Source organism: Gymnodraco acuticeps, unplaced genomic scaffold, assembly GCF_902827175.1.
Source record: "Gymnodraco acuticeps unplaced genomic scaffold, fGymAcu1.1, whole genome shotgun sequence".
Taxonomy (NCBI): domain Eukaryota; kingdom Metazoa; phylum Chordata; class Actinopteri; order Perciformes; family Bathydraconidae; genus Gymnodraco; species Gymnodraco acuticeps.
Genome location: NW_022991265.1, coordinates 18793 through 44745, shown reverse-complemented (window position 1 = coordinate 44745; position 25953 = coordinate 18793). Strand labels below are relative to the sequence as shown.

Genomic DNA, 25953 nt, shown 5'->3' with positions numbered 1-25953 from the left:
TATACAGGGGCACAGGAAGTGGTTAGGTGGCGGGACCTTGCTCTTTAGAGCTGAGACATTACTTTTAAAATATATGGTTGTATATTTCATGTTATATGCAAGTATTTGTAAGTTACAGTCAATACTGCTGTATACAGGGGCACAGGAAGTGGTTAGGTGGCGGGACCTTGCTCTTTAGAGCTGAGACATTACTTTTAAAATATATGGTTGTACATTTCATGTTATTTGCAAGTATTTGTAAGTTGCAGTCAATACTGCTGTATACAGGCGCACAGGAAGTGACTAGGTGGCAGAGACATTGATCCTATGCATATGTGATTCATTATAAAATTATTATTTTGTAAAACCGTAGGGGCAGCATTTTATTTTCTCCTGGTTGTTACATTTCATGTTATTTTGCCGGAAGCGGGGGCGACCGGTAGGGGCAGCATTTTTTATTTTTATCATTTTCAAATTATTTTCAAATTTTATTTTGAAAACCGGCAGGGGCAGCATTTTATTTTTCTCATGGTTGTTAAATGTCATGTTATTTTATTTTGAAAACCGGAAGCGGGGGCGACCGGTAGGGGCAGCATTTTTATTTTTATCATTTTAAAAATATTTTTACATTTTATTTTGAAAACCGGAAGTGGGGCGGGACTTCCGGTGGAAGGGGCGGGGCTTATGGAGGGGCGGGGCTTAGTCGGAAGTGGGCGGGGTTTAGCCGGAAGTGGGCGGGGCTTAATAAGTAGGGAGAGGTGTGACCTGTCACTTTCTATGCATACTAATGAGACGAGAGTGGTATGTGTATAACTACTTTCTCACCCACACCAAGCCATGGCACCATATCACCCCCACCCTCATCCACCTACATTGGCTGCCGGTCAAGTCCCGGATTCAATACAAAACACTCATCCTCACGTACAAGTCCCTCCATTCCCTCGCCCCCCAGTACTTATCGGACCTCCTCCATCCCTACACCCCTTCTCGGAGTCTGCGGTCCTCAGACACGGGCCTGCTCTCCATCCCCCGCTCTCACCTCCGTACTGTTGGTGACAGGGCATTCAGTGTTGCGGCCCCCACCCTCTGGAATGCACTTCCTGCCGAGATCCGTAATGCTGCCTCCCTGGACATCTTCAAATCATCGCTAAAAACACACCTGTTCACCCTGGCCTTCGGGCCCTAGCCCTTTTCTGGTCCCTTGGCTTCCTTTATTTATTTCTTTGGTTTGCCCGTTGATTGTCTGTTTGTTTTGTTTGTCCACCATGTACAGCGACCTTGGGTCCCTTGAAAGGCGCTATATAAATATCATTTATTATTATTATTTATTATTATTGCTCTTAAAACTCATTTCCCTGCTTCTCGTGGTTTCCTCTCTCCATGCTTCCCTGGTGGACTAAACGCAGGGAAACGACGCAAGTGAGGGACGCAAGGAATCCATTTAACCGACCTGAGATGCAGCCAGAGACACTGAGGAGTCATATGACCAGAGCACGAACCCAAAGCCAGCGTAGAGAGGTTCAGTGAATGTGGCTCTGAAGGTGTGGAGGTGGATCAGTGTGTCAGAGGAGACTCTGTAGAAGGAGAGAGAGCCAGCAGGGTGATCCAGATACACTGCTACTCTACCAGAGGAGGAGGAGGAGGAGGAGGAGGAGATGTCTGTTCTTCTCTTATTGTGCCTGACATAGTAACCACCATCATCAGAGCAGATCAGACTCCAGGACTGATCATTATATCCAAACTCACAGTCCCCACCGGCTCCTCTCCTGCTGATTCCTCTGTAAGTCACTGATATGAGAACCCTTCCGCTCCACTCGACCTCCCAGTAGCAGCGATCAGTCAGAGCTTCTCTGCACATCAGCTGAGGCCAGGAGTCAAACCTCTCTGGATGATCAGGATATGGCTGCCTCTCCACTCTCACATATATCACCTTCCTGTTGTCCTCAGACAGTATGAGGTTTCTGTGTGCTGTGTTTGAGTCCAAGGTGAGTCCACAGGAATCTGATGAGAGACACAGACAGCAGTTTATCATCAGACTCACCTGAAGGCTTTACTCTCTGTTAGTGATCTTTCTATAAAGCTTCAAGATCAGTCATGTTCTAATGAATAAATACCACCTCCATCATCTTAGTCTTTAGAGAGAAGCTGACCTGGGGCGGTTCTAGGGGGGCAGGGGGGGCCAGTGCCCCCCTAACACTGACTTTGGACCCCCCTGTGGCCCCCCTAAAAATAAAAATAAATGAAAGTTTATGATTAAACGATTTCTTGGCTGACTGAATAGGCGGAAGTAACGATATTTGTCATTCTAGTCGGACCCATTAGAGCAGGGGTCTCCAACACGTCGATCACGAGCTACCGGTATCTCGCAAGCCCTCAATAGCCCCCACTTTACAAATATGTTTTTTTTTAACGCAAGCCGTCATCGCCACGGAGGAGCACACAGCCTCTGTGAGAGAGAGAGAGAGAGAGAGAGAGAGAGAGAGAGACGAGAGAGAGAGAGAGAGAGAGAGAGACGAGGAGAGAGAGAGAGGAGAGAGAGAGAGAGAGAAGATCGAGATGATTAGAGAGATCCTATCGAGATCGCTCTCTCTATAGAAGAGCATAGCGATCCTCTAGACTCTCAGATCGCTCTCTATATAGAGAGAGAGAGAGCAAACCCTTTATCTATTTTATGTGTTGTAAAAAATCAAGAAATCATTCCAATGTGTACTATACTATAGGACAGTAATAAAAAAAACAGTTTGAAAGGGGAGTGATTAGTAAAATATGCATAAATAAAAAGAAAGAATGCTAACTAGGTAACATAAGATAAGAATAAACAAGTTTAAATGATTTGTTATTGGTTGTGATCATATTCTAAAGATGTTTGGATTATTGAAAAGTATACGGCTCCCTTTCATCTGAGTGTTGAGAGCTGTTTCCATAAATTCATTTTGTGCTCAAAGTGCTCCAGATTGATGCTTTTCACTTCAAAATTTTAAAAAAAAAATCATCCCGGGGCTGCATGCCCCCGGACCCCCCTAGAGAAGGTTCACCCCCAAATAAAGCAAGTTAAAATAATGAAATTGAATACATTGTCTTTCAGTAAACACTGCAAACGGGTCCCGCAGACACAAACAGCACACAAAGGTAAGCGTATAATAATGTGTAATGAAACAAATACCAATAACTGCATTTATTGTGCCCCCCTCAGGAAATAACTGGCCCCCCCAGTCAAATTGATCTAGAACCGCCACTGAAGGATCCACACTTACACTTCCTCACACCTGGTTTCAACCTCTGCTCTCCACCATGGTCCAGCCTGGAGGAAGAAACACATATAACAGCATATTGTTAGAATAACGTATTTATCAATGTTCATAATAATAATAAATAATCCTATGTGTCCGAAGGGAGCAGGAGGAAGCAGATGCTTATTGATCCCCCTTACTTACTGCTGATCAGTGTTGGGCAAGTTACTTCCAAAATGTAAGACATTACATATTACTTATTATTGTCTTTATTAAGTAATAAGTTTGTGAAGCTGACCGTTGAGCGGCCCGACCAAGCAAGGAGGCAGAACATCCAAAAATATAACCCGACGTGGGCATTTATTAAAATCATGTGCACAAAGTTCACAGCCTCAATCCTGCTGTTCTCCTTGAACACATCCTGCAGCCACAAGGATCACTCACACACCCAGTTACAAGGAAACAGCACCTAAATACACACACAGACTAACAAGACACAGGTGAGGGGGGAGGAGACAACACAGGGCACCAGGTGCACACAATCAGCAGCCCCAGACATGGGGAAGTGATATGTCAACTTCACACAATTAATGCAACTTAACGTCATGATTAATACACACTCAACATATTATTTGCACCCTGATTACTCTCAACCGCTGTCACCCTTACACCAGCATAACTCCTCTCGGCGCTCTCGCTAACTCCCCTATCTTTCCAGGCGGAGCCGAGGACCCGACCGGCACCTGCCAGACGACATTCCAATCAATACGGTTTAATCAGTTAATAAATACTACCTCAATAATTAGTATAACTTTTGTGCAAATATGTAATACCAACTGTACTGTGCAATGACGCTAATAAAGTGCAAACTGTTCACTAAAGTGCTGAGTTACAAGGCCGTCAGTCCACAGTGACAAAGTTACCTTCGTCACAAAGTTACATTACAATATTACTGTCTCTGAAATGTAATGAGTTACACTACTGTTTATTGTAACAGGTAATATATTACCCACATTTCATTAGTAATGCGTTACATTACTTTGTTAGAGCAAAAAGTAATACATTACTGTAACGCGTTACACCCAACACTGCTGCTGATCAATGATTATCCTTTCAATCATTTCTGCAAGTTATTCCTACTTACATATTTACAATCATTTCCTCTTCTATCTCCTTTCTTTATTAGTTTCTGTTTACAGCATTGCACTATAGTTTGTTACGGTGAGTGAAGCAAGCAGGACCCAAATGCAGATAACGCTGAAAAATGCCTTTATTTCAAGGATAAATTCAAATAACTTGGACAAAACAGAACTCTCCCCGGTGAACTCCGTCACCAACAAAAGACGAATCAACACTGAACACAGGAAGAGACTAAATACAGGGAGGGGTAATCACGAGACGAGACACAGGGGAGGAGAAACACAAGGGCCACAGGTGAACACAATCAGACAATTAGACACCAGGGAAACTAACGACAGGAGGAAGACACAGGAAGAAGGACCAGACAATATACAAGGAGGAAAACACCCATAACCAGACATACAAAACTACAAACGTGACATAACATGAGAATCCTGACATAGTTCTTCAAGTCTTTATTCTTCCTCTTCCTCTTCATATTTCAGCCAATATTTTGGCTCACAATAACTTCAGCATACTTTCAGCTAAAGAAACCATTCAAACTATTCAGCCTGTTCAGCACATGATGGGAAACTTTCAACGTTTTCAAAATATGTTATACTTTTTGAAATATTCTGCTTTTTAAACTCTTTTTTGGAACTCAATGGGAGGAACCTTCAAATCCTCTTTTACCTTGCGCCAAATGCTTCTCCTTCCACATACTTTCAGCTAGAGACTTCATTCCAACTTTAAAATGATCACAAGACCTTCAGCTATACAACTTTTCTTTCAGATTTTTTATATATTTTACACTTTTTGACTTATCAACGTTTAGGTACATTTTCAGGCCGTTTTCGATTTTATACTGGGTGTATATGGGACGACTCTTCAGAGCTAGAGTGCGTGACATCATCACTCAGAGCCAAAATATAAACTCTATTCAAATAATTTCAAAAGATTAGCATAATTAGTCTGGCCTGCTCAATTGCCTTCATCATATCATCACCCTTCTGGCCCAAAAGTGATCTGAGTGACAACAAGTCCACCTAGCTCCCAATAGACTCCCATGTTACATTTTTCCGGATCTTTCTTCAGAACAGAGAGAAGTAAACTTTAGACAAACTGCTCCCATCTTCACATTTACCACACAAAACCTAAAAAACAAACATATATTGGGGTTCCCTTTACTACTTCCCTGATGGCTCCCACAGGATTGTTGACATCCTCGTGGATTCATCTTCCTATTATACACACATGCATTTCCAAACATTTGGTCTACCTATGTTGCAAATGTATTATCTTTTCAATTTACACACGGCATCTATTGCACGTCTGTCCGTCCTGGGAGAGGGATCCCTCCTCTGTTGCTCTCCCTGAGGTTTCTCCCATGTTCCCTTTCAACTGTGGGTTTTCTCCGGAAGTTTTTCCTTGTACGATGTGAGGGTCTAAGGACAGAGGGTGTCGTATTGTCATACTGATATTCTGTACAAACTGTAAAGTCCACTGAGACAAATGTAACATTTGTGATATTGGGCTATATAAATAAACATTGATTGATTGATTGATTCCCTGATGCTCATGGTCTGCTCATTTTTTTATAGGAGCCATAGTTTTTGAACATGTGGCAAAATTGTAAGATATAATCGTCAATGCATTCTTAACCTGTTAAGCCCTGAGCCTGTTTTTCAGGTATCAGGCTCGAAAATGACATTCCCAGAACAAATGACCATATCTTCTAAAAGGGTTACATTTTTATCAAAGTAATGATAAACCTGTGAGTTGGACGTAGAAAAGTCAGAATCAATATAGATGTTTTTATTTTAAAGTAAATTCAGATCCAACGTAGAACATATAATAAGTACCCTGTATCAAGATTAATGCGAAACAAGTGACATTTGATCTTTTTAGAGGTTTAGCAAAAAAAAAACTCCACCTCTGAGGTGATTTGGGTGGAAATGGGGGTTTTACCGTTTCTCTGGAACCCATTGGTCGATTTTGCTGATTGACATCTCTTTCTGACCGTTAGAGCCAATAGAATCGAAGGGGAATTTCCTCACACACACACGGTAAAAAAAAAGGTGGGGGCTTTGCACATGCAGTTTTGCATCAGAGCGAACCTATCTCCTAATTATTGACCACTATTGCGGTAAGCATGTTGTAACTTCCGGTTGTTGTCATCTCCGAGTATCCCGTGTGCCCGTTCTGTTGCTGATAGCTTATTATCTTAACTTAATCGATCGTTTTAAAACTCTTGATCACGACAACTGCCTGACGTTGTAATCACACGTTACTACAGCTTAAGCACTCACAACTCTCCTTCTCTTAGCGACTGTAACTCCACAGTTGCCTACACTCTTTTCGGGTTTGCTAACGGTAGCTACTTTAGCTTGATAGCTAGCCATGGCTCTTTCCCCACTCTCGGGTGCTATTTCCTGCTCTTCCTGTCTCATGTTTGGTTACTTCCCTACCTCCTTTACTGGTACCGGTACATGTGTTAAATGTAGTATAGTTGTTAGGTTGGAGGCGGGAATCATAGCCATAGAAGCCCGGCTCCGCATCTTAGAAAGTAACTCAGCTACAGTAAAGCCCATGTTAGCCGGTGCGGACCGGCAAAAGGTAGCTCCTATTAGCCGTCCCCCGGCAACTCCCGAGCAGCAGGGAGACTGGGTGACTGTTCAGAAGGGGCATAACGCGAAACCCGCAGGTCCCCACCAACCCGTTCACGTATCTAACAGATATTCCCCACTCAGCGAGACACCCGCTGAGAAGCCAACTCTGGTTATTGGTAGCTCTATTATGAGACACGTGAAATTAGAGACCGAAGCCTCCACAGTCACATGCATTCCGGGGGCCAGAGCGGGCGACGTTGAGGCGCATCTTAAACTGCTGGCTAAAAATAAACGTAAATACAGTAGGATTGTTATTCACGTCGGTGGTAATGATGTTCGTATACGCCGATCAGAATGCACCAAACTTAATGTGGAGTCGGTGTGTAGTTATGCTAAGACAATGTCGGACACCGTAATCTTCTCTGGTCCCCTCCCCAATCTGATCAATGATGACATGTATAGCCGCATGTCATCATTTCAGCGCTGGTTGTCTTGGTGGTGCCCAGCAAACAATGTGGGCTTCGTAAATAATTGGACAGCCTTCTGGGGAAAACCTGGTCTGATTAAGAGAGACGGCATTCATCCTACTTTGGAAGGTGCCGATCTCATTTCGGCAAACATTTCAGGGCTTTGTGGACTTAATCCATGACAAACTGGAGTTGAGACCAGGAGGCGGAGTCGCAGTCTTACACGCTTCTCTGCGCTCTCTCCTAGGCAGTCATCCATAGGAATCCCGAACCCAATAAAATACCCAATATTAGCGGTGTGTGTGTCTGCCCAAGGACAAGTTAAGGTAAAACCTAATAGAGGTGTCATACATAATAACCTAATCAAAGTAAATGTAACAACTACTACAGTGCAACAAAACAGGAATATTAAATGTGGTCTCTTAAACATAAGATCTCTAGCATCTAAAGCAATATTGGTAAATGATTTAATATCAGATTATAATATTGATATATGCTGTCTCACTGAAACTTGGTTGAGACATGAAGAATATGTCAGCATAAATGAGGCCACTCCACCCAGCCATATCAATACTCATATTGCCCGAGGCACGGGCCGAGGAGGTGGAGTTGCAGCAATCTTTGACTCAAGTTTACTTATCAATACTAAACCAAAATTAAATTATACCTCCTTTGAAAGTCTCGTTTTTAGTCTTACGCATCCGACCTGGAAAACTTTGCAGCCAATCTTATTTGTTACAGTGTACCGTGCACCAGGTCCTTATTCAGAATTCTTATCTGAATTCTCTGAGTTTTTATCAACTTTGGTTCTTAAAACAGATAAAGTAATTATCGTAGGTGACTTTAATATTCATGTTGACGATGATAAAAATAGCCTTACTGTTGCATTTAACTCTATATTAGATTCTGTTGGTTTTTGTCAGAGTGTAAATAAACCAACCCACTGCTATAATCACACTCTCGACCTTGTTCTGACTTATGGTATTGAAATTGAGCAACTATTAGTCGAACCGCATAATCCTGCTTTATCCGACCATTTCTTAGTAACTTTTGAAGTACTGTTACGAGACTACAAAGCATTAGTCAAAAGCTCCTGCAGCAGAAACCTATCTGTTAGTGCTATAGCCACATTTAAGGAAGAGATTCCACCAATACTTAACTCGATAGCATGTCTGCATGTAAGGGAGGAAACTTATACAAAATGTACACCACCCCAAATTGATCATGTTGTTGATAGTGCTACAGATGCGCTGCGAATAAAATTAGACTCTGTTGCTCCTTTGAAAAAGCAGAAAATAAAACAACATAGATTAGCTCCATGGCATAATGCCCAAACCCGCAAAATAAAGCAAAAGTCGAGACAACTTGAAAGGATATGGCGTTCCACTAAACTTGAAGAATCTCGTTTAATTTGGCATATTACTCTCAATGAATATAAGAAAGCATTGCGTAAAGCGAGAGCAGCCTACTACTCTTCATTAATAGATGAGAATAAGAATAATGCAAGATTTCTTTTCAGCACTGTAGCCAGGCTGACAGAAAGCCACAGCTCGATTGAGCCTTCTATTCCCATAGCACTCAGTAGTAATGATTTTATGTGCTTTTTTAACGATAAAATTGTTACTCTTAGAAACAAAATGAATGACCTCTTGCCTTTGACCAGTATAGTGTTATCAACAGCTCCCGGAAACGTAAGTTCTAATATTACACTAGATAGTAAACTAGAATGCTTTTCAGCCATAAACCTTGAACAATTAAATTCAATGATTCTCTCTTCTAAACCATCAACGTGTATGTTAGACCCAATTCCAACTAAGCTGTTGAAGGAAGTTTTTCCATTAATTAGCACTTATTTATTAAATATTATGAATATGTCTTTATTATCAGGCTATGTTCCACAATCATTCAAAGTAGCAGTGATAAAACCGCTTCTTAAAAAGCACAACCTCGATCCAGAGGTTTTAGCCAACTATAGACCTATTTCTAATCTTCCGTTCCTCTCAAAGATTCTTGAGAAAGCGATCGCAAAACAGTTGTGTGATTACTTAAAAAACAATGATTTATTTGAAGATTTTCAGTCTGGCTTTAGAACACATCATAGCACAGAGACAGCTCTGGTTAAAGTCACAAATGACATTCTAATAGCCTCTGACAAGGGACGTGTCTCTATTCTTGTTTTGCTCGATCTCAGTGCTGCATTTGATACTATCGACCATGATATCTTATTGCAAAGACTAGAGCACTTAGTTGGCATACAGGGAACTGCTTTAGACTGGTTTAGGTCCTATCTATCTGAACGCTCTCAGTTTGTACGTGTCAATGATGAATCTTCCACGCAAACCAAAGTTAGCCATGGAGTGCCACAGGGCTCAGTGCTCGGACCTATTTTGTTCACATTATATATGCTTCCGTTAGGCAATATTATAAGGAATCATTCTGTAAACTTTCATTGTTATGCGGATGATACTCAACTATATTTATCAATCAAGCCTGATGAAATTAATCATCTAAATACAATTCAAGACTGCCTTAAGGACTTAAAAACGTGGATGACCTTAAACTTTTTGATGTTAAACACGACCAAAACTGAAGTTATTGTACTTGGCCCGAAGAATCTACGAAACAAATTATCTAAGGATATACTAACTATGGATGGCATTAATTTGGCCTCCAGTGAGACTGTAAGGAATCTTGGTGTTATATTTTATCAGGATTTATCCTTTAACGCCCACATAAAATCAATTTCAAGGACCGCCTACTTCCATCTACGTAACATTGCAAAAATCAGGCATATCTTGCCTCAAAACGATGCAGAGAAACTAGTCCATGCATTTGTTACTTCAAGGCTGGATTATTGTAACTCTTTATTATCAGGGTGTACCAAGAAGTCAGTCAAGTGGCTTCAGCTGATTCAAAATGCTGCGGCTCGTGTACTAACCAGAGTTAGGAAAAGGGACCACATTACTCCTGTTCTGGCTGCCTTACACTGGCTCCCTATAGAACACAGGATAGAATTTAAAATTCTTCTTCTCGCCTACAAAGCCCTTAATGGGCAGGCGCCATCTTACCTTAAAGAACTCATTATACCCTACTGTCCTACTAGGGCATTGCGTTCCAAGAATGCAGGGTTGTTGGTTGTTCCTAGAGTCTCTAAAAGTACAATGGGAGCCAGAGCCTTTTCTTATCAAGCTCCACATTTGTGGAATCAGCTTCCAGTTTGTGTTCGGGCGGCAGACACCCTATCCGTTTTTAAGAGTGCGCTTAAGACCTTCCTTTTTGATAAAGCTTATAGTTAGGGCTGATTAGATCCAGCCCCTAGTTTTGCTGATATAGGCTTAGTTTGTCGGGGGACATCTTACTTCTTCCTTCTCTCTGTCTATACCTGTGTACTCTCATGTTCCGATTAACCCAGCTTCCCCAAATGTCTTTCTTTTTGGTGTCTATATACGCCGGGATCCGGAGTCATGGATGATCCTGCGCTCCTCTGTCCTGGATCGCGAGCCCTGGATCGCGAGTCGTGGCTGTGGTCCTGGATCATAGGTCCTGGATGGATATCCTCGTGGATTCATCTTCCTATTATACACACATGCATTTCCAAACATTTGGACTACCTATGTTGCAAATGTATTATCTTTTCAATTTACACACGGCATCTATTGCACGTCTGTCCGTCCTGGGAGAGGGATCCCTCCTCTGTTGCTCTCCCTGAGGTTTCTCCCATGTTCCCTTTAAACTGTGGGTTTTCTCCGGAAGTTTTTCCTTGTACGATGTGAGGGTCTAAGGACAGAGGGTGTCGTATTGTCATACTGATATTTTGTACAAACTGTAAAGTCCACTGAGACAAATGTAACATTTGTGATATTGGGCTATATAAATAAACATTGATTGATTGATTGATTGATCTCTCGCTCTGACATCTGGAAACGGGAAAGCAGGTTTATTGCTTATGGATGATCAGAAATCCTTTCAAAGGGACACAGACACATTGGATGAACCTATGGATTAACTTCAGAAGCGTTTTTATCGTTTTAATGCCATTGAAGACCACTTTTGACCAGACTACGACACAGGTAAGCCATGTTAGCGTTTTTAGCTACCTAGCGCCACATGTTTTGATGTCTGTTTTTGTTTATAAAGTCGCGAGTTCTTATCATATAGTGATAATGTATGTACCCTTCGATTCTGTGTCATCTCACGATGTGAATCGATGTGTTGGATGTGCAGAAAGGATAAATAATAAGGTTTCATGAGTGAGTTTCGGTGCAGTAATCTGTTAGCATTTTTCGCTCATTGCTAATTCAGACACTCAGCGTTAGCATTGTGGGGGTTTTAAAAAAAAAAAAAAAAAAAAGAGTTTCTTCCCGTTACATGGATATAAAACATTCATAGTTTATTAAATGAACATAACCTCAGACACTGTTTCCTGCAAGATGTTGCGGGAGGGCCCCGGTACCGGGGTCTCTCAGGCTTAACAGGTTAATTGGACTCAGTGCTGCAGTTGGTAACCATGGTGTTGCTGGGCAGATCGACATCACCTAATCAGAGCAGACACGCCCACAGACAGACTGGAGGTTTGTATTATTTTTTCAACAAAAGTTAGAAATGCAAGAGGTTTATTTCTCATTCAGAACAATGGAAAGGCTCTCCTTTCACTGCACATCTCCATGGAAACCTTTGATCTCTGGGCTCACGTACACATGTGTTTGATAACGTTGTCACCATGGTAACCTTTGATCTCTGGGCTTACACACACAGGTGTTTGTAAACATTCATTCACTACTACTTACATCTGATATGTAACTCCTTCAGCCTACTTTCAGCTACAAACCATTCAACTATTAACTTATTCAGCTATTTCAGGACAATGAGGCTATACATGTTGTTGTTATACCTTTTTTTAAACCTTTTCTTTTAAATATTAAGCTTCTTCACTGTTTTTCATACTCTTCCAGTTTAACATTTCACTTTCTAGTTTTCAACAAAGTAATTGCAATGCATTTGAGCGGTAACAATTTGATTCAAATCATTTTGTCATCATCATCAGTTCAGCAACACACTTGCTTGGTCTCTGTAGCTAAAAGCAGCTACCATTCAGCTAATAACATATTCAGATTTTTCTGCATGTTCAGCTAAATTCAGCCACAAATGTTCACAGTTTACAGCATTCACAAGCATTTTCTGCAGGAAATGCATTTTCTAGCTCTCATAGTTTTCCAAAGAAGTGTTTCTGTGCATCCTTTAAAGTGAATGATATGTGTGCTTTGTTTGAACTCCTGCTCCAAACCGTTCCATAAAGTCACCCCACAGATTGTTCTGCTCTTCTCAGAGTTCTTCTGACCTTGAGTTGTTTCAAATGTAGATTTCCTCTCAGACAGGGACGTGCACAGGTACGGGCTAATGTTGCCCGGGCAACGGCCCGTTTGGCCTTTTTGGCTGACCTGCCCCTCTGGAGAGAGCGAGAGTTTGTTTTTGTTTGTTCTGTTGTGGCCGAATCAACATGATAAACCCACAATTATTGTAGCGTCTCGCTGCGGGAAACACACTTTGTCAGCGCTGTCATCTGCCGGTGCGTTAAGACCACCTCAGTGTCGGATTTTGAAAACTTGATTTTGAGTTGTCTCATGGCAGTTAGGGTATAAGGGACAAACCAGGGGACATCCTCTTGATACCGTCGGTTATTTACAAACAAACACCTAAATATAGCCTACTTGTTGTTATTGTGCTTCTGTCTTTCTGTGTCTTCTCATCTGTAAACTCCCTCAACGGGGCCGCTCGCTCTCTTTTCTTGATCGCCCTCTCACGGGTGAACAGTTCAATGTCCCGCTTCATTGTAGGATTTCTGCCATGTCTCTACCACTTTAGTTTGACCATCTCTGTTATTAAGTTATGGAATACTAAATAAATAAGTAATTGGATACCTTACTGTTAAATGTATTTGTATTATATATTTTTGGGCTAGAAAAGTGACATTTCTGGGTGATTTTGTCAGTTTATGGAGCTTAGCCCACAAATCCTGGAGGTTCCAGGCCAAGTTTGGGTGCTCATAGGCGGCCTGCCATGCGCCCCCAACCGTGGAAAGAAGAAAAAAGTGAAGAAAACGGTTAATATCTTCTTAAAATAATCAAAAATGAAGTTTTAAAAAATTGTCGAAAAAATGGCTAACTGCCCACGGGGAAGGGGCTCTAGAAATCTCAACCCTTCGGCGCCGAAGCTCCGGACACTTTTCCACTTCTCCGTCACAACTTACAACGGAGTAGGGGAAAAAACGTTTCACCAAAAATATTCATTCATACTTTTCAGACTACCGTCTGCACGAAATCGGAAACCCGGTTTTTGGGTGCACTCAGAAAAAAACTGACTGTCTGAGATCCTGGAGGAATGTATCCGCTCCATGTGCACTCTGGCTCGGATAGATTTTGTGCCTGAAGACCCCCCAGCCTGGTTCTAACAGAACTTTAACTTTGAAAATGTGCCTGTGGAGGAATGTAAGGGGAGTTTGAGTGGACTCTACCATCATTATGAGGCACTATTTTCGGATACATTTTTACCCCTTTTGCCTGGTTGTCAACAAACTTACTCTGACAAATTGTGACTCTGGAGGAACGAGAGGGGAGTTGACAGAGGACTCTACCCGCATTTGAGGCACTATTTTGGGACACTTTTTCTCATTTTCACCCCTTTTCCCTGGTCCTCACAAAAGTTAACTCTGGCAAATTTTGACTCTGGAGGAATGTGAGGGGAGTTGACAGGGGACTATACCCGCATTATGAGGCTCTATTTTCGGATTTTTTTTTTCATTTTCATGCATTTTTTCATGGATGAATTTAAAGACATTTTTTTACTTTTTGGTCTGTTTCACACAGTTCTGGCCACCGCGTTACCTGGAGGATAGGACCGAGAGATGACAGACTCTCTGGCCGCCTCACAAATCACTATTGTCGGACACTTTCTTTGCTTTACCCCGGTTCTATCATTCTTTCCTCCTTTGACCATACAACCCGTTTCCTGCTGGGGTGGTGCCTGGTGGCACCCCAAACCCTCTCATGGTCGGGGCACCATGAATTGATGCATCGGACCCAATGTTGCCATCACCAGCCCCGCGTTGGTGCGGAGGTGGGACCATCCAACCCGGTGGTAACCCAAGCCCTCCCTTGGTCTGTGCACCATGAATTGATGCATCAGACCCAATGTTGCCATCACCAGCCGCGCGTTGGTGCGGAGCAGTGTTTCCGCCAGACCAGGGCTGAGAGGGCGTCCACCCCGAGAGCGGAGGGGGGGGTTCTTGAATTTTGACTTGAGCCGTCCCTTATAGATACTGTCTTTTTACGTTAATGATCATTTGGCTTGGCTCTCTTAAAGTGCCGGCTGTTTCGGCTCTTCATGTTACCACAGTTTACCATGGAGCCTCAGTTTCGCCGCTGCGAGGCTCTCGTGCTCGCAGCTCACGCGCGTGCTCCACTAGCGTACTCCACTAGCACCGCTCATCGCGTCCAAATCGCGCACCTTCCGTGTTGTCCTGTAGCAGGCACCGCCGATGTCGGGGAAACCCCGGGCTCGGCTGCCCTGACGGCCCCTGGCTCGGCTACCCCGGGCTCGGCTACCCCAGCGGCCCCGGGCTCGGCTACCCCAGCGGCCCCGGGCTCTGCTGCCCCAGCGGACCCGGGGTCGGCTGCCCCGGGCTCAGCCGCACCCGGCGGAGCGGCGTGCCGTCTCTGTGGACATGCAACACGTTTGTGACCCGACTCCCCGCACTCAAAACACTTTACGTTCCCTGAGCTCGCATAAAGCAAATAAAAACCCTCTTCGTGCCTCACCCGGAAGGACACATAGTGTCTCAGTGGGACAATTCAGAAACATGAAAACCTGTCTCCGCAGAGACTGGACATTTTTACTTTTCATCCTTACACCCCAGAGCAACAGTACGGAGATTACTGGCAAACTTACCGAAACGCTTAATTTCCCGTTCCAGCGCCTCATTCGGGATGAACGGAGGAACGCCAGACACAGTGATCCACGTGGACCAACCGCACTCCGTGTCTCAGAGACACCGGCGGCGCCCCGAAGGATGCCATCCCCGCCGCGAGGCACGGATAAACACTAATGAAAAAGTATTAAACCGTACTTGTGCAGTCTGTGGGTCCATACCTGAGAGTGTCCAGTTTCCAGAGTGGATCGTCCAGTCCAGCAGAAAGCCGTTTCTCTCCTGAGTCTCCTGGATGATTGTAGCTCAGGTCCAGCTCTCTCAGATGGGAGGGGTTGGAGCTCAGAGCTGAAGCCAGAGAAACACAGCCTTCCTCTGTGACCAGACAGCCTGACAGACTGGAACCAGGGAATACAGTAAACTCAGTGCTTTAAAAAGTCACATGAGCAGGAAAATCATACAGAGGTGGACCATCTTCATCAACATGAACAAAAAGCTGGATGAAAATAATTGAACTGCTTGAAAATAAAATGCAGAATCCTAACCTGAGAGTCTCCAGTTCACAGTGTGGACTCTCCAGTCCAGCAGACAGCAGCTTCCCTCCTGAATCCTGCAGGTCGTTGTTACTCAGGTCCAGCTCTCTCAGACTAGAGGACTGGGAGCTGAGGACTGAGGACAGAGCTGCACAGCTTCTCTCTGACAGGTCACAGCCAGTTAACCTTGAAAGAAATTAATACATAAAAACATTCCTTTAATATTAAATGTGATTGAGCGCAAGGTTTCAATTATACAATCTCTTCTAGTTCCTTTGTAAAATGATACCATCTGTTTGTCTTTGCAAGTTTGTGTTTGACAATCAGTCAGATACATTGAGATGTAGATAAGTGACGCCTTCTGTCTTCAAATATAATCAGATTGTTATCATGGTTTTGTGGTTTATTGTTTTGAAGAACAAAAATAAACAACAAGCAAAAGGAGAATCGAAATGTATTATTATTCTAATTTGATAAAACTGGAAATGAGTCAATAGAAATGGCTGAACAAAACCAATCTGACAGTTAACATATCGGCTGAACTCTGACCTGAGAGTCTTCAGTTCACAGTGTGGACTCTCCAGTCCAGCAGACAGCAGCTTCACTCCTGAATCCGGCAGGTCGTTGTTACTCAGGTCCAGCTCTCTCAGACTAGAGGACTGGGAGCTGAGGACTGAGGACAGAGCTTCACAGCTTCTCTCTGACAGGTCACAGTAAGTTAACCTTGAAAGAAATTAATACACAACATTCCTTTAACCTGTTTAGCCCTGAGCCTGTTTTTCAGGCCTCAGGCTCGAAAATGACATTCTCAGAACAAATAACCACATCTTCACTTCTAAAATGGATAAATTAATAATCTTTGTTCTCAAAGTAATGATAAACCTGTGAGTTGGATGTAGAAAAGTCAGAATCAATATAGATGTTTTTTATTTTAGAGAAAATTCAGATTGAACATAGTAAAAAAAAAAGATTATAGTGTCCGTCCAAAAAAAAAACATGACTTATAGTGAAAACCACCCTTGAATGATGGGATAGACTAAAAGCTTTAAGAATCCAAACTATAACATATAATAAGTACCCTGTATCAAGATTGATGCAAAACGAGAGACATTTGACCTTTTTAGAGAGATTTAGAAATAGAAAAACACTTCTGGGGTCATTTGGGTGCATTTTCCATATCTCTGGCCCCCCTCGGTCGATTTTGATGATTGACAACTCTTTTGAACCATTAAAGCCAATAGAATCGAGGGGAAGTTCCTAAAATCCATATAAACATTACCCATTGGTGAATGAGTGCTGCTCAGCCAGAATGCCCTGAACCGGAAGCTGTCATACACTCTGGTAGCTATCATAGCAGCTATATATGAAAACTCAGTTTTTGACATAAATATGATGATGGATTGTCAGTAATCATTTCAAAGTGACACAGACACATTGGATTAACCTTCAGCCCTGTTTTTCTCATTTTAATGCCATTGAACACAACTTTGGATCGATAACAGCTAAGGTAAGACAATGTCCCGTGTTTGCTCCGTAAAGCTATGTGGTGTGATGTCTGGGTTTGCTTCCCCTTTCACAAGTTTTGATCGCTCAGTGATGATACTTATATTTCTGGAATCTGTGGAATCTCAGCTTGCTAATCAATATCTTGTTATTGCAGATCCGATAAGTAATAAAAGTTATTTTACCGTGAGTTCTGTGCTAAGTGTGTTAGCATTTTTTCGCTCAGGGCTCATTTAGACGATTCTTGTGAGACTTGTGTTTTGTTTCGGTAAAAATTGTTTGTATCGTCAGTTAGCTGAGTTTCTTCCCGTTAAGTGGGTATGACAGATTAATAGGTTTTCAAATGTTAAGAAGCTCTGAGACACAGTTTTGTGAGAAAAAAAACCTGCAGCCACGCGGGCGGGGGCCTTCGGGCTAAACAGGTTAAAAATAAATGTGATTGAGCGCAAAGTTTCAACATACAATCTTTTCTAGTTCCTTTGTCAAATGATACCATCTGTTTCTCTGTGCATGTTTGGGTTGGTCAATCAGTCAGATATATTGAGATGTAGATAAGTGACGCCTTCTGTCTTAAAATATAATCAGATTGTTATCATGGTTTTGTGGTTTATTGTTTTGAAGAAGAAAAATAAACAACAAACTGGAAATGAGTCAATAGAAATGGTTGAACAAAACCACTCTGACAGTTAACATATCGGCTGAACTCTGACCTGAGAGTCTCCAGTTCACAGTGTGGACTCTCCAGTCCAGCAGACAGCAGCTTCACTCCTGAATCCGGCAGGTCGTTGTTACTCAGGTCCAGCTCTCTCAGACTAGAGGACTGGGAGCTGAGGACTGAGGACAGAGCTTCACAGCTTCTCTCTGACAGCTTGCAGCCAGTTAACCTTGAAAGAAATGAATACACAACATTCCTTTAATAATAAATGTGATTGAGCGCAAAGTTTCAACATACAATCTTTTCTAGTTATTTTGTCAAATGTTGAGATCTTCATATTAGGTTGAATAATTAAAACGAAAGTTAGTTATAATCAAATATAGTCAATTATATTCTTGTACAACCCACAATGCAAATGTTTCATATGTTATGATTTTCTATATTTACAGTATAAACAAAACACAAGTGGTTTGTTCAATTCAGTGTGAGGCCTATTATGATTTATGGGTGTCACTGATAAGAGAATAGAGACAGTTTCTTCCCTCTCCCCTCACAGCAGTACACAGGGAGGGGGGCTCCTGACTTAACACATTGAGGCCCCAAAAAGGTGGTTATGTCATAGCCGAGAATAATATCTTGCAAGTCCTGCCGAGTAGGGGTCATGTCCTTTTTACACAAACATGGGAAGGTGTGTCTTATGCCATAGTCAATAGAATATGTCTGGTCATGTCCAGTCCTGTACATCAGAGGCCATGCCCAGTTTCCACAAATATGGGTATGGAGGAGGGGTCTTTGGGTTTTTATATCCTGTTTTTTGAGCATAAAGACACTGGCGGAGAGGGAGCAAAAGAGAGAGAGAGTGGGGGGGGGGTTCCCCTGGTATACTCTCTCCCGGTAAAGCTCTCTCCCTGAGAGCTGGGTTTTCGCCTCGGTAAGGTTCTCTCAAACTTGGTAACTATTTAAATCTCTGTGGATTTAATGCTGAGTGAATGGTTTAGATGAACGTTTTTTAAAACCTTCGATCCATGAGGAAATCCCTTCGGGTTCTGTCAGAATTCAATCTGAATGTTTTGAGGAACTGACCTCTTACATGTGTCGGACCATAGTGTGTGGATGATTAACCCCGTAGATATGTGAGGAAACTCCCTTTGGATTTGGTCGGAAGACTTTTAGATGTATGAGTTATGAATTGTGGATGTTAGAACCTTCGATCCATGAGGTGATCCCTTTGGGGAGAGCTGGGTTTTCGCCTCGGTAAGGTTCTCTCAAACTTGGTAACTATTGCTTAAATCTCTGTGGATTGCATGCTGAGTGAATGGTTGGATTAAAGAATGGTAAAACCTTCAATCCATGAGGAAATCCCTTCGGGTTCTGTCAGAATTCAATCTGAATGTTTTGAGGAACTGACCTCTTACATGTGTCGGGCCATAGTGTGTGGACGATTAACCCAGTCGATCTGTGAGGAAACTCCCTTTGGATGAACTATGAATTAAGGTTTTAGATTAAAAAATAACCCCAGCATGATAGGTTTAGTATGATTATAATGTTGTAAAGAGAGAAGGTAAAAACCCTGTATTAGTTTGGACCTATTTTTCTTCAAATAAACTGATCCCACCTTTTGGACTGGGACAACTTAAAAGACATCTGCGCTCTCCTCTCCTGCTTCAAAGGTAAGATTGCACCCTGCCACACTCACACTTAGATAGGGCCACACCTCATTTACTGATATCAAAATCCTTCAGGATCTCTTCAACAGATTTAAGAGAGTTGTCTGAATTGAAACAGCAGTTAATTGAACCTGGTTCTTCAGGAGTTAATAGAGGTGAGATCTTGCTGCCGTTGGTGGATCTGAGCCAAGCACTAAACTTACAGAGACTCAATAACTTCGGTCAGGTCAGTTAGTAGGTCAGAGTCATTTCCCGGAATAAATTATCAGCTCCTCCCGACTCTTACACAAATGATACCATCTGTTTCTCTGTGCATGTTTGGGTTGGTCAATCAGTCAGATATATTGAGATGTAGATAAGGGAAGCCATCTGTCTTAAAATATAATCAAATTGTTATCATGGTTTTGTGGTTTATTGTTTTGAAGAAGAAAAATAAACAACAAACTGGAAATGAGTCAATAGAAATGGTTGAACAAAACCAATCTGACAGTTAACATATCGGCTGAACTCTGACCTGAGAGTCTCCAGTTCACAGTGTGGACTCTCCAGTCCAGCAGACAGCAGATTCACTCCTGAATCCGGCAGGTCGTTGTTACTCAGGTCCAGATCTCTCAGACTGGAGGACTGGGAGCTGAGGACTGAGGACAGAGCTTCACAGCTTCTCTCTGACAGGTCGCAGCCAGTTAACCTTGAAAGAAATTAATACACAACATTCCTTTAATAATAAATGTGATTGAGCGCAAAGTTTCAGTCATACAATCGTTTCTAGTTCTTTTGTCAAATGATACCATCTGTTTGTCTGTGCATGTTTGGGTTTGTCAATCAGTCAGATACATTGAGATGTAGATAAGTGACGCCTTCTGTCTTCAAATATAATCAGATTGTTATCATGGTTTTGTGGTTTATTGTTTTGAAGAATAAAAATAAACAACAAGCCAAAGGAGAATCCAAATGTATTATTATTCTAATTTGATAAAACTGGAAATGAGTCAATAGAAATGGTTGAACAAAACCAATCTGACAGTTAACATGTCGGCTGAACTCTGACCTGAGAGTCTTCAGTTCACAGTGTGGACTCTCCAGTCCAGCAGACAGCAGATTCACTCCTGAATCCTGCAGGTCGTTGTTACTCAGGTCCAGCTCTCTCAGACTAGAGGGCTGGGAGCTGAGGACTGAGGACAGAGCTTCATAGCTTCTCTCTGACAGGTCGCAGCCAGTTAACCTTGAAAGAAATTAATACACAACAACATTCCTTTAATAATAAATGTGATTGAGCGCAAAGTTTCAACATACAATCTTTTCTAGTTCCTTTGTCAAATGATACCATCTGTTTGTCTGTGCATGTTTTTGTTGGTCAATCAGTCAGATACATTGAGATGTAGATAAGTGACGCCTTCTGTCTTCAAATATAATCAGATTGTTATCATGGTTTTGTGGTTTATTGTTTTGAAGAAGAAAAATAAACAACAAACGGAATGAAAATCGAAATGTATTATTAACCAATTCGATAAAACTGGAAATTAGTCGATAGAAATGACAGTTAACATATCGGCTGAACTCTGACCTGAGAGTCTCCAGTTCACAGTGTGGACTCTCCAGTCCAGCAGACAGCAGCTTCACTCCTGAATCCTGCAGGTCGTTGTTACTCAGGTCCAGATCTCTCAGACTAGAGGACTGGGAGCTGAGGACTGAGGACAGAGCTTCATAGCTTCTCTCTGACAGCTTGCAGCCACTCAGCCTGGGGAAAGATCAGCAATGAACACAAAGAGTTTTATTCTCATGTCCCAACCTGTTCCTAGTTAATGTAGTTGTATCTCCACTTACAGAGCTTTCCTGGCGGCTTTGACCACTGGCAGCAGCCTCAGAAGAGCCTCCTCTGAAGCAGAGTATTTCTTCAGGTCAAACACGTCCAGATCTTCTTTTGATGACAGTAAGATGAAGACCAGAGCTGACCACTGAGCAGGAGACAGATCCTCTGTGGAGAGACTTCCTGACCTCAGGTACCATTGGATCTCCTCCACTAGAGAACGATCATTCAGTTCATTCAGACAGTGGAACAGGTTGATGCTTTTCTCCGGAGACGGATTCTTTCTTATCTTTTTCTTGATGTATTTCACTGTTTTCTGGATGGTCTGTGAGCCACTTCCTGTCTGTGTCAGCAGGTCGTGTAATAAGGTCTGATTGGTCTCCATTGAAAGACCCAGGAGGAAGCGGAGGAACAAGTCCAGGTGTCCGTTTGGACTCTGTAAGGCCTGGTCCACAGCCCTCTGGTAAACATGTTTAGGTTTTTGTCTGAAGACTTTAGACCACCAGGGGGCCATGAGGTTGAATCCAGAGTTGATGAAGGTCAGATGGACATGAAGAGCAGCCAGAAACTCCTGAACACTCAGATGGACGAAGCAGAACACCTTGTCCTTGTACGTTCCTCTCACCTCTCTAAAGACCTGTGTGAACACTCCTGAGCACACTGAGGCTGCTCTGATATCGATGTCACACTCTCTCAGGTTGGACTTATAGAAGATCAGGTTACCTTTCTGCAGCTGCTCAAAAGCCAGTTTTCCCAGAGACTCCATCATTTTCATCCTGCTCTCTGGACTCCTGTGTTGATCTGTCTCGGCCCCATCATCATACTTGACGTTCACTTTGGACTGAATCACCAGGAAGTGGATGTACATCTCAGTCAGGGTCTTGGGCAGCTCTCCTCTCTCAGTTTTCAACATGTCCTCCAGAACTGAAGCAGAGATCCAGCAGAAGACTGGGATGTGGCACATGATGTGGAGGCTTCGTGAGGTCTTGATGTGGGAGATGATGGTGCCGGCCTGCTCCTGATCTCTGAATCTCTTCCTGAAGTACTCCTCCTTCTGTGGGTCAGTGAACCCTCGGACCTCTGTCACCATGTCCACAAACTCAGTGATCTGATAGGCTGCTGCAGGTCGTGTGGTTATCCAGAGGCGAGCAGAGGGAAGCAGCTTCCCCCTGATGAGGTTTGTCAGCAGCACATCCACTGAGGTGGACTCTGTGACATCAGTCAGGATCTTAGTGTTGTGGAATTTAAGAGGAAGTCGACACTCATCCAGACCGTCAAAGATGAACACGACCGGGAACTGATCAAACCTGCAGATTCCTGCGTCTCTGGTTTCAGAGAAGAAGTGATGAACAAGTTCCACCAAGCTGTACTTGTTCTCTCTCACCACATTCAGCTCTCTGAAGGTGAATGGAAATATGAACTGGATGTCCTGGTTGGCTTTGCCTTCAGCCCAGTCCAGAGTGAACTTCTGTGTTAAGACTGTTTTCCCAATGCCAGCCACTCCCTTTGTCATCACTGCTCTGATTGGTGTACCTCTTTCAGTTGAGCCTTTAAAGAGGTCTTCTTGTATGATGGGTGTTTCTGATCTGTCTGGTTTAGTGAATGCTTGTTCGATCTGTCTGATCTCATGTTCCTTGTTGACCTCTGTGGTGTCTCCCCTGGTGATGTAGATCTCCGTGTAGATTTTAAGTAGGGATTCAGATTTTTCCATAAATGTGATATTTTCAAATGTTTCCTTCAGGTTTGATTTGAGTTCACCTTGGCACTTCGTGAGAATATCTGAATAAATGAGAAATACATTTACATGAAAGACACATCAACATATTTCCTTCTAATTGGACCCATTTCTGACCAAATAGCAGGTTATTTTCCTCATATCAAGTCACTGGATCTTGTTGCATAATTATCTGTACATTGTCCAGTATAAGTTCCACCCCACAGAGAACCATCAGTTTTCCCACAGAGAACCATGGCCCTAAACCTGACTGACTCTTATTCCTGCTGCTGGGAGACGAGGCACGATACCAGCAGATCCCAACACCCACTGAGGGTGTGGACACAGCTCTCTCTCCGGTTTACAGGAAGTGGATGGCTCTTAGTGTGTCCCAGTATACTCCTGCAGTAGCCTACCATCTACAAGACACCCTGGGGGGTCACAGTAATAACCCGTCCCTTCCTCACCAAGTCATGTTCGACGGCAAATGATACCTCCTTCCACCTGTAGGGGGCTGGGCCGTTAGTAATGACTAGGACAGAATCTGTAGTGAGCAATCCCAGTGAGGCTGAGCAATATGCTCCTCTGATGTTTAGAGCTTACCCTACAGTCCCCTTTAAAACATGACCCTGTCTGCCTCCGTGCAACATTGATCACAACTGGTCAATGTTATGTCAGGACAAACCTCCACAGTGTGTCCCTGTGGCCCCTTCTGACCACCTGAGCAACAACAGCTGTTCTCCAAGCCCTCAGCTCTGCCTCCTGAACTCAGTGTGCATCAGTCCCATTCAACATCCTGAGACTGAGTCAGCAGCTAACCTACACTGTGGAAAACAGCCGGAGTTCATCCATGACTCCCCCTCCTGAGATATCTGACAGTTCGGCAGGACAAACCTCATTCCGAAAAAAACAGAATTGGCCGTTTCCTGGGTAAACGTCGCACTCAAGGACTCACTGCCATTTCAGACACAACTGATGACTTTCTGGTCACTCCTCTGATCCATCCCATCCCCAACACTGGCTTTTAGCATCACCCACTTGTATTACATATCTCCAATGTCCCACCAGGAGAAACTCGTTAATATAGCATTGGTGGTTCAGTGGTAGAGTTCTCGTCTGGACGCCCGGGTCCGATTCCCAGCCAATGCAGCAGAGTGTTTTACTGCCGCATTCTGTAGGAATTTGTGTTGGGAAACGAAGGGTGCCGGTTGAAGTCCCGATCGGACTAAAATTATACGGAGTGTAGACTGGTTCATGGAGAGGTGCCAGTTCACCTCCTGCCCTCGAGCAAGGCACAGAACCCCCAACTGCTCCCTGGCGCTGGACAGACTGGCCGCCTGTTTTGTTCAGACCTCTCTCACCTGTCCTGTGTGTGTATTGTACTGTGTGTTACCACAACCGAATGAACAACTGGGCTGAATTTCCACTTTGGGATGAAATAAAGCGTTGTCTCCTTCTTAATAACATCGGCTGGCGCATCATAATGACGTTGGATAGTGTCAGTGCGGTCGGATTCTCAAAGCACAGCAGTCTCTTTTCCTAAGTCCTGATGAATCCATCCATCCATCCATCTTCTCCCGCTTATCCGTGGTCGGGTCTCGGGGGTAGCAGTTCCAGCAGAGAGCCCCAAACTTTCCTTTCCCTGGCCACATCAACCAGCTCTGACTGGGGGATCCCAAGGCGCTCCCAGGCCAGCGAAGAGATATAATCCCTCCACCTGGTCCTAGGTCTACCCCTTGGTCTCTTCCCAGCTGGACGTGCCTGGAACACCTCCCTAGGGAGGTGCCCAGGTGGCATCCTAACTAGGTGCCCGAACCACCTCAACTGCCTCCTTTCGACGCGAAGGAGGAGCGGCTCAACTCCGAGTCCCTCCCGGATGACTGAACTTCTCACCTTATCCCTAAGGGAGACACCAGCCACCCTGCGGAGAAAACCCATCTCGGCCGCTTGTATCCGCGATCTCGTTCTTTCGGTCATGATCCATCCTTCATGACCATAGGTGAGGGTAGGAACGAAAATGGCCCGGTAGACAGAGAGCTTTTTCTTCTGGCTCAGCTCCCTTTTCGTCACAACGGTGTGGTAAAGCGACTGCAGTACCGCTCCAGCTGCTCCGATTCTCCGGCCCATCTCACGCTCCATTGTTCCCTCACTCGAGAACAAGACCCCGAGATACTTGAACTCCTTCACTTGGGGTAAGGACTCATTCCCTACTTGGAGTGGACAATCCATCAGTTTCCTGCTGAGAACCATGGCCTCAGATTTGGAGGTGCTGATCCTCATCCCAGCCGCTTCACACTCGGTTGCGAACCGATTCAGTGAGTGCTGAAGGTCGCAGACCGATGAAGCCATTAGAACCACATCATCTGCAAAAAGCAGTGGTGCAATCCTTAGTCCACCGAACTGCAGACCCCCTCCCCCACGACTACGCCTCGAAATCCGATCCATGTATATTACTAACAGGATTGGTGACAAAGCGCAGCCCTGGCGGAGGCCAACCCTCACCGGAAATGGGTCTCGAGTACAGAGATTGGATGGCCCTGAGTAGAGACCCCCTCACCCGATACTCCCGCAGCACCTCCCACAGTAACTCCCTGGGAACTCGGTCATATGCCTTCTCCAAGTCTACAAAACACATGTAGACCGGATAAGCGTACTCCCAGGCCCCCTCCAGGATCCTTGCGAGAGAAAAAAGCTGATCCGTTGTTCCACGACCAGGACGGAATCCGCATTGTTCCTCCTCAATCTGAGG

General features: G+C 43.7%; 1 protein-coding gene across 7 annotated transcripts in view; it reads right to left on the bottom strand.

Moving 5' to 3' along the window:
* Window positions 1-876: 876 nt before the first annotated feature.
* The window catches only part of LOC117562053 (NACHT, LRR and PYD domains-containing protein 12-like), a 42461-nt gene continuing 17384 nt past the window's right edge, over window positions 877-25953 (bottom strand). Inside the window, exons 4-13 of one of the 7 annotated variants that reach the window (XM_034239821.1) lie at window positions 21508-23269; window positions 21248-21421; window positions 20732-20905; window positions 20198-20371; window positions 18072-18245; window positions 16408-16581; window positions 15871-16044; window positions 15550-15723; window positions 3234-3280; window positions 877-1980 (exon numbers count right to left, since the gene is read on the bottom strand). In XM_034239821.1, coding sequence (XP_034095712.1) covers window positions 1421-1980; window positions 3234-3280; window positions 15550-15723; window positions 15871-16044; window positions 16408-16581; window positions 18072-18245; window positions 20198-20371; window positions 20732-20905; window positions 21248-21421; window positions 21508-23269 — 3587 coding nt within the window. In that variant the 3' untranslated portion in view covers window positions 877-1420. The remainder of the gene's footprint in view (window positions 1981-3233; window positions 3281-15549; window positions 15724-15870; window positions 16045-16407; window positions 16582-18071; window positions 18246-20197; window positions 20372-20731; window positions 20906-21247; window positions 21422-21507; window positions 23270-25953) is intronic. The other 6 variants (XM_034239822.1, XM_034239823.1, XM_034239824.1 and 3 more) reach the window with 6 other exon arrangements.